We start from the raw sequence: 8,639 nt of genomic DNA on the forward strand, positions 1-8,639 counted from the left end.
AACAAAAAATGCAAGTCATAATCAAAGTTAAAATAATTTATTTACAAGTAAACATTTGCACTTATGCATACTTAGGAGTTGATGTGATCATTCTTCACCTGCAGATAAAGAAAACATTAGTAGTTAAACTAAAAACAGCAAAACACTTAGAAAATAACATTTTTAAAAAAGCAGGGGGGATAAACATAAAAAACAAAATAAAAACTGGAGGTATAAACACAGGAAAAAAATGGAGAATAAACACTTAGAGAAAAAAAAACTGGGGGAATAAACACTTAGGGAAATAATTTGGGAGAATAAACACTCAGGGAAATAAACTGGGAGAATAAACACTTAGAGAGAAAAACTGGGAGAATAAACACTTAGGGAAATAAACTGGGAGAATAAACACTTAGGGAAATAAACTGGGAGAATAAACACTTAGGGAAATAAACTGGGAGGATAAACACTTAGGGAGAATAACAGGGAATAAACATTTAGGGGAGAAAACTGGTATAAATAAGGAAAAACTGGGGGAATTGTTTTGAAGAGGGAATAAACACTTAGAAAATAAATTTGGGAAAAAGGGGGAACAAATAATAATATTTTGGAAGAAAATGGGGAATAAACAGAAATGGAGAAAATAAATCTTGGAAAGAAAATGGAGAATAAACGTTTGGGGAAAAAAACTGGGAGAAACACTTAGAAAATAAATTCTGGAGGAAAAAAACTGGGGCAAATTCCCGCTCTAACATGAAATGAGATCATTCTTACCTTAAAGATCTAGTCAAAGAATTGTGGAAATGAATGGCCAGTGAAACATCATCATGATGAACTAGGCTTTTATTTATTTGGAATTTTCAGAAGTAAGGTGAGTCGTCTTCAAGTGGGCAATATGCGAGGAACATCTCTCAGGTCTGCTGCATGCAAAAAAAGGCACAAGTTAACATATAAAGAGCCTGGAGATTAAACAGGTAGATTTATTTTTTTATTGAAGTATTATCTTGATGCTAAACAGGGAAAACTTAATTTAACTGAGGTATTTGGGGGTTGCCAAACAATTGCGGGATCGACAAATCTTACAAGAAATTTAAATGACAATAAGTTGGCGAGTGTTATTTTCCCTTTTCCAGACAAGGCGATTAAAAATACAGGCTGACGTTAACAGCTAGGAGAAAGTTGGCTTAACAGTTTTAAATGCGGCGATTAAATATACAGACTGACGTTAACAGCTAGGAGAAATTGGCTTAACAGTTTTGTTGAAGTTTTTTTTGTGTGTGTAAAAACGGAACAATTTCAAATCGGAAACAAGTGTTTAACACTCGCAATGAAAACTAGCATTACATACAACACATCAGGAACTAAATTGTGCCCCTGAATGTCATTCTAGAGCAGGGGTGTCAAACTCCCTTTGGTCTGGAGGCCGAAAACAGTTTAATTTGAGGTTCAGCGGGCCGGACCAGTAAACTCATTGCAAAATTATATAGAACTAACAATAAGCCCAATCTTTACCTTGGTATTAGTTACTAATACTAATAATTAGTGCAAAGAATGAGTAAATTATCAAAATGTTTACTAACAGAATTTTCCTTTTACATTATGAACAAGAGAATAACATAACATAAATGTCAATTCATGTTGTCTGCACGAACTAGACACTGCGCCCCTTAGTGGATAATACTGGAACTGCAAATTTGAAAGAATTTTTTTTTTTAATTTTTTTTATACAATGCAGCTTTCTTCCCCGGGCCGTACCAAACCACCAGACGGTACGGACCCGGCCAGCGGGCCATATGTTTGACACCCCTGTTCTAGAGTGAGCATTTATCTACCTAGCAAACTGTCGGTTGAGGTCTCGGCATTGTTTGATTAAATTTAAAGTCTTGCTACACGACTCAATAATGGAGAGAAAACGGACATAATAATTTTTAAGTCAAATCGTGACGCTAATGCTAACTATCGACAGATGGCAACGAGCCGGTGGGGAAAAGAAGCCCAAACTTCAAATGTCGACGGTGTGCTAAACCTGGCATTAAACTAATAGATTTGTTGGCGTTTTGGACTCGATAGATTGCTGAAAAATCTCCCGATAGCGTTATGAAAACGCCAGTGAATCGCTGTATTCCTTACCTCGTTGGCGTGCTGTCGGCCATTACGGTCGAAAAGCGTTCCAAAAAGAAAGAGTTAATGCGCAAGCGCCAAATTAACTCTCTTCCGGCGACAATCGGCGTAACCGCGCCCATATGGGCCCTCTACATTGAAAGATGGTGGCTTGCTTACCGCGCTCCAAGAGGTGCTTTGTCCCCTCCCAACTTGTTGTCTATGTTTTGAAGATGACGTAGGGAGTTTTGTAGTCTTGGTGCTATGAAACAAACAGTACGCATTACACAGACAATAAAAGTTTGTATTTTATTTTGTTATATGATTGCTTGTGCGTGGCGAAGACGAAAGTAGTGCGCAGTTTAGAGGGATCATTGGCGATGATAGCTATTTCTAATTTGAACAATCATACTTTGCCAAAGAGGTAGACTCTATATTGTGTAGTACATTTTGTGACCAGCAGATAGAGCGGCCTCCTCACATGGTTATTTCCCTCCGTTAAATTCCTCCAAAGAAATCCATCACATAGTCGTTTCTGTACCAGGAAAAAAAGCCAATGGATTATTTTTTTTGTCATTTGTTATTGCTCTTTGTGAGACCACTATTTTATCACATATAACGTCTATTTTCCACCGTCACTAATCCATTCTCAGTGCCATTTGTCTTAACAGGCTCTCATTTTTGAAGCATTTTAACGCAGCTCGCAGAGATCAATAGCAAATGCGGATGTATTTGGTGCAGAAAGCACATTTGGCAGTGGGGATTCCGTGGGTATTTCCTCAATGGGGGAAGCTGACGGCTACAAATAACCCAGGACGCGTCATGCGACTTGTTTACTCGTTTTTTTTTTTTTTTTTTTTTTGTTATGACTTAGACGCCAGTGTCAATTCTCGGAGCAAAGATATGAAGTGACCCCGCCCAACTTCGGGAGGCTTGGCCGCCTGGCAGACTCTTGAAAAGGCGCACTTTGCCCCCCGAGAGCATCGGGACAAGGAAGGAAGGAAGGAACCAGCACGGGAAATTCTACATGCCCCTCCGATCCGATACTTTGAGCGAGACCGGAATGAAGTCGCCCAAGTTAGTGCGCAAAGGTACGTCAAGTCGACTATAGGCACGTTTTGTTTTGCCCTGGCTTAAATTGACTTTGACTTTTTTGAGAGCAGCCAAGTTGGCAGTGGACGTGGACGGCCTGGACGACGTACTGTGCGAGTTCGACGCCGTGATGGAGGACCTGAGCTCCCCGCTGGAGAAGCGTCACTTTCGCTACGACGAGCACCTGCGCCTCGCTAAAAGACGAAGCAGCGCCAGCGTCAGCGACATCGACACCGACACTGACGGTCAGAAAAAAAGCCTTACTATACTATGTCGTTTTTTTACGAAAAAAAAGCTTCAGTATACATGGTCATTTTTTGAAGTAAAAAAGCCTTACTGTACCTGGTCATTTGAAGAAGGGCATTTCCCAACCTGAAAAGAGAGAAATGACAAACGTTACACACAAAAACTTGAAACGTTTCTACACAAGATGTAAACATTTGAGGTCATTCTGACAAAAAAACGCAACGGGGTCAAACATTTCGAAAGACGCCCAGAAAGGTCCCATGATGATGATTTCTCCTAAGCGTGGCCTTACGTCTGTCTGTGTGTCTACTCCATCAGGCGCCGACTCGCTGGGGCGAAGCAGCCCGAGTTCAAGCCCGAGTGACGAGAGACTCCATTCGCCCAGCCCCTTCTCCCCCAAACGTGAGCAATTAATACCAGAGAGATCTATTGTCATTGGAGGGTTAAAATAGGTGCTTAAAGCAGACCTAAAACTTCAAGGCCACAAGTCCGGCAACGTTTTTTTTTTGTGAAAAAAGGAAGTAAGTCCCTGTTTTTTTTCCCCACAGCCAAAATGGGCGACACCAAAGAACTAGAGGACTTCATCGCCGACTTGGACAAGACGTTAGAAAGTAAGTAAGCAAGCCGGCGGCCATTCCGAGCCCGTTTACCAGGGTAGCCACTCAACTCACGCTTTCTTTTCCCATCCGCCCACAGACATGTGACGCCAATGCTCCTCTCGGATCACGGCGCCCAAAGCTAGACGGGAGACGGGAGCCCCCCCCCTGTCGTGACCCCTGTGACCCCCACCCCCAAGTCAACCGTCCAAAGGATACGTAGCGGACACCTAGCCGGCGACAGAGCCTGTCCGTTGGGGTGATTGATGGGAGGTGCTATTCAATGACTGGACGTTATTCATCCACACTGGAATATAATAACTCATCATTATTTATTTTGAAGTATAAACCGAGTGGCTGGTCCGAGGCATTTTGACCTGCAAGGCTCAAAGGGGCATCATTGGTGAGAAACGGAATATATTTGCAAATACAAGGGATGATATTAAAACCGCTGCTGTGCTAATAATGCTTTTTGTGTGTGTCTATAACGTTGGGGAGGCCGGGTACTGCTTTATTTTCCCTCTCCACTATTTTATTGTAAAGGAATATATTTGTAATAGCAAAGAAGTCTCTTTGTAAATGTCTCGCTCTTTTTGCTGAAATATATTTTTGTACCTCCTGTATGGTTTGTTTCATGAAAGCGAGCGTCTAATAATTCCGTGGCTGACGAAAATAAAAATGAACTATTTGATCCAGCTAATGGTTTCTACCAGATGTATACTATGTCGTTTTTGGCGATAAAAAGCATTACTATACTCTGTCGTTTTTTTGCGAAAAAAGCCTTACTATACTATGTCGTTTTTTTGCGAAAAAAAGCCTTACTATACTATGTCGTTTTTTACGAAAAAAAAGCCTTACTATACTATGTCGTTTTTTTGCGATAAAAAGCCTTACTATACTATGTCGTTTTTTGCAATAAAAAGCCTTACTATACAATGTCGTTTTTTTGCGATAAAAAGCCATACTATACTATGTCGTTTTTTTTACGAAAAAAAAGCCTTACTATACTATGTCGTTTTTGGCGATAAAAAGCCTTACTATACTATGTCGTTTTTGGCGATAAAAGCCTTACTATACTATGTCGTTTTTTTGCGATAAAAAGCCTTACTATACTATGTCGTTTTTTTGCGATAAAAAGCCTTACTATACGATGTCGTTTTTCTACGAAAAAAAGCCTTACTATACTATGTCGTTTTTGGCGATAAAAAGCCTTACTATACTATGTCGTTTTTGGCGATAAAAGCCTTACTATACTATGTCGTTTTTTATGAAAAAAAGCCTTACTATACTATGTCGTTTTTTTGCGATAAAAAGCCTTACTATACTATGTCGTTTTTTTGCGATAAAAAGCCATACTATACTATGTCGTTTTTTTTTACGAAAAAAAAGCCTTACTATACTATGTCGTTTTTGGCGATAAAAAGCCTTACTATACTGTGTCGTTTTTGGCGATAAAAGCCTTACTATACTATGTCGTTTTTTTGCGAAAAAAAGCCTTACTATACTATGTCGTTTTTTTGCGAAAAAAAAGCCTTACTATACTATGTCGTTTTTGGCGATAAAAAGCCTTACTATACTATGTCGTTTTTTTACGAAAAAAAGCCTTACTATACTATGTCGTTTTTTTACGAAAAAAAGCCTTACTATACTATGTCGTTTTTGGCGATAAAAAGCCTTACTATACTATGTCGTTTTTTTGCGATAAAAAGCCATACTATACTATGTCGTTTTTTTACAAAAAAAAAGCCTTACTATACTATGTTGTTTTTGAAGAAATAAAAGTCTTACTATAGTATGTCGTTTTTTTGCGATAAAAAGCCTTACTATACTATGTCATTTTTTTGCGATAAAAAGCCATACTATACTATGTCGTTTTTTTTACGAAAAAAAAGCCTTACTATACTATGTCGTTTTTGGCGATAAAAAGCCTTACTATACTATGTCGTTTTTGGCGATAAAAGCCTTACTATACTATGTCGTTTTTTTGCGAAAAAAAGCCTTACTATACTATGTCGTTTTTTTACGAAAAAAAAGCCTTACTATACTATGTCGTTTTTTTGCGATAAAAAGCCTTACTATACTATGTCGTTTTTTTACAAAAAAAAAGCCTTACTATACTATGTTGTTTTTGAAGAAATAAAAGTCTTACTATAGTATGTCGTTTTTTTGCGATAAAAAGCCTTACTATACTATGTCATTTTTTTGCGATAAAAAGCCATACTATACTATGTCGTTTTTTTTACGAAAAAAAAGCCTTACTATACTATGTCGTTTTTGGCGATAAAAAGCCTTACTATACTATGTCGTTTTTGGCGATAAAAGCCTTACTATACTATGTCGTTTTTTTGCGAAAAAAAGCCTTACTATACTATGTCGTTTTTTTACGAAAAAAAAGCCTTACTATACTATGTCGTTTTTTTGCGATAAAAAGCCTTACTATACTATGTCGTTTTTTTGCGATAAAAAGCCATACTATACTATGTCGTTTTTTTACAAAAAAAAAGCCTTACTATACTATGTTGTTTTTGAAGAAATAAAAGTCTTACTATAGTATGTCGTTTTTTTGCGATAAAAAGCCTTACTATACTATGTCATTTTTTTGCGATAAAAAGCCATACTATACTATGTCGTTTTTTTTACGAAAAAAAAGCCTTACTATACTATGTCGTTTTTGGCGATAAAAAGCCTTACTATACTATGTCGTTTTTGGCGATAAAAGCCTTACTATACTATGTCGTTTTTTTGCGAAAAAAAGCCTTACTATACTATGTCGTTTTTTTACGAAAAAAAAGCCTTACTATACTATGTCGTTTTTTTGCGATAAAAAGCCTTACTATACTATGTCGTTTTTTTACAAAAAAAAAGCCTTACTATACTATGTTGTTTTTGAAGAAATAAAAGTCTTACTATAGTATGTCGTTTTTTTGCGATAAAAAGCCTTACTATACTATGTCATTTTTTTGCGATAAAAAGCCATACTATACTATGTCGTTTTTTTTACGAAAAAAAAGCCTTACTATACTATGTCGTTTTTGGCGATAAAAAGCCTTACTATACTATGTCGTTTTTGGCGATAAAAGCCTTACTATACTATGTCGTTTTTTTGCGAAAAAAAGCCTTACTATACTATGTCGTTTTTTTACGAAAAAAAAGCCTTACTATACTATGTCGTTTTTTTGCGATAAAAAGCCTTACTATACTATGTCGTTTTTTTGCGATAAAAAGCCATACTATACTATGTCGTTTTTTTACAAAAAAAAAGCCTTACTATACTATGTTGTTTTTGAAGAAATAAAAGTCTTACTATAGTATGTCGTTTTTTTGCGATAAAAAGCCTTACTATACTATGTCATTTTTTTGCGATAAAAAGCCATACTATACTATGTCGTTTTTTTTACGAAAAAAAAGCCTTACTATACTATGTCGTTTTTGGCGATAAAAAGCCTTACTATACTATGTCGTTTTTGGCGATAAAAGCCTTACTATACTATGTCGTTTTTTTGCGAAAAAAAGCCTTACTATACTATGTCGTTTTTTTACGAAAAAAAAGCCTTACTATACTATGTCGTTTTTTTGCGATAAAAAGCCTTACTATACTATGTCGTTTTTTTGCGATAAAAAGCCTTACTATACTATGTCGTTTTTCTACGAAAAAAAGCCTAACTATCCTATGTCGTTTTTGGCGATAAAAAGCCTTACTATACTATGTCGTTTTTTGCGATAAAAAGCCTTACTATACTATGTCGTTTTTTTGCGATAAAAAGCCTTATTATACTATGTCGTTTTTTTGCGATAAAAAGCCTTACTATACTATGTCGTTTTTTTGCGAAAAAAGCCTTACTATACTATGTCGTTTTTTTGCGAAAAAAGCCTTACTATACTATGTTGTTTTTGAAGAAATAAAAGTCTTACTATAGTATGTCGTTTTTTTGCGAAAAAAAGCCTTACTATACTATGTCGTTTTTTTACGAAAAAAAGCCTTACTATACTATGTCGTTTTTTTGCGATGAAAAGCCATACTATACTATGTCGTTTTTTTTTACAAAAAAAAAGCCTTACTATACTATGTCGTTTTTGGCGATAAAAAGCCTTACTATACTATGTCGTTTTTGGCGATAAAAGCCTTACTATACTATGTCGTTTTTTTGCGAAAAAAAGCCTTACTATACTATGTCGTTTTTTTACGAAAAAAAGCCTTACTATACTATGTTGTTTTTTTGCGATAAAAAGCCTTACTATACTATGTCGTTTTTTTGCGATAAAAAGCCTTACTATACTATGTCGTTTTTCTACGAAAAAAAGCCTTACTATACTATGTCGTTTTTGGCGATAAAAAGCCTTACTATACTATGTCGTTTTTTGCGATAAAAAGCCTTACTATACTATGTCGTTTTTTTGCGATAAAAAGCCTTACTATACTATGTCGTTTTTTTGCGATAAAAAGCCTTACTATACTATGTCGTTTTTTTGCGAAAAAAGCCTTACTATACTATGTCGTTTTTTTGCGAAAAAAAAGCCTTACTATACTATGTCGTTTTTGGCGATAAAAAGCCTTACTATACTATGTCGTTTTTTTGCGATAAAAAGCCTTACTATACTATGTCGTTTTTGGCGATAAAAGCCTTA

General features: G+C 36.2%; 1 protein-coding gene and 1 long non-coding RNA gene across 2 annotated transcripts; one reads left to right on the forward strand and one right to left on the reverse strand.

Moving 5' to 3' along the window:
- Nucleotides 1–21: 21 nt before the first annotated feature.
- On the reverse strand, nt 22–3,528 carry LOC144204525 (uncharacterized). Its single transcript, XR_013327906.1, has 5 exons — nt 3,514–3,528; nt 2,561–2,614; nt 2,110–2,341; nt 754–899; nt 22–98 (listed from the first exon to the last, which is right to left on the reverse strand). It is a non-coding gene; the product is annotated as an uncharacterized LOC144204525 (long non-coding RNA).
- Nucleotides 1,780–4,713, forward strand: rgcc (regulator of cell cycle). Its single transcript, XM_077728574.1, has 6 exons — nt 1,780–1,795; nt 2,954–3,170; nt 3,243–3,416; nt 3,736–3,819; nt 3,966–4,028; nt 4,114–4,713. Exons 2-6 carry the CDS (start codon nt 3,107–3,109, stop codon nt 4,119–4,121), a joined length of 393 nt encoding a protein of 130 aa, XP_077584700.1. The 5' UTR covers nt 1,780–1,795; nt 2,954–3,106; the 3' UTR covers nt 4,122–4,713.
- Nucleotides 4,714–8,639: the final 3,926 nt, after the last annotated feature.

This window comes from Stigmatopora nigra, chromosome 11 (assembly GCF_051989575.1).
Source record: "Stigmatopora nigra isolate UIUO_SnigA chromosome 11, RoL_Snig_1.1, whole genome shotgun sequence".
Lineage (NCBI taxonomy): Eukaryota > Metazoa > Chordata > Actinopteri > Syngnathiformes > Syngnathidae > Stigmatopora > Stigmatopora nigra.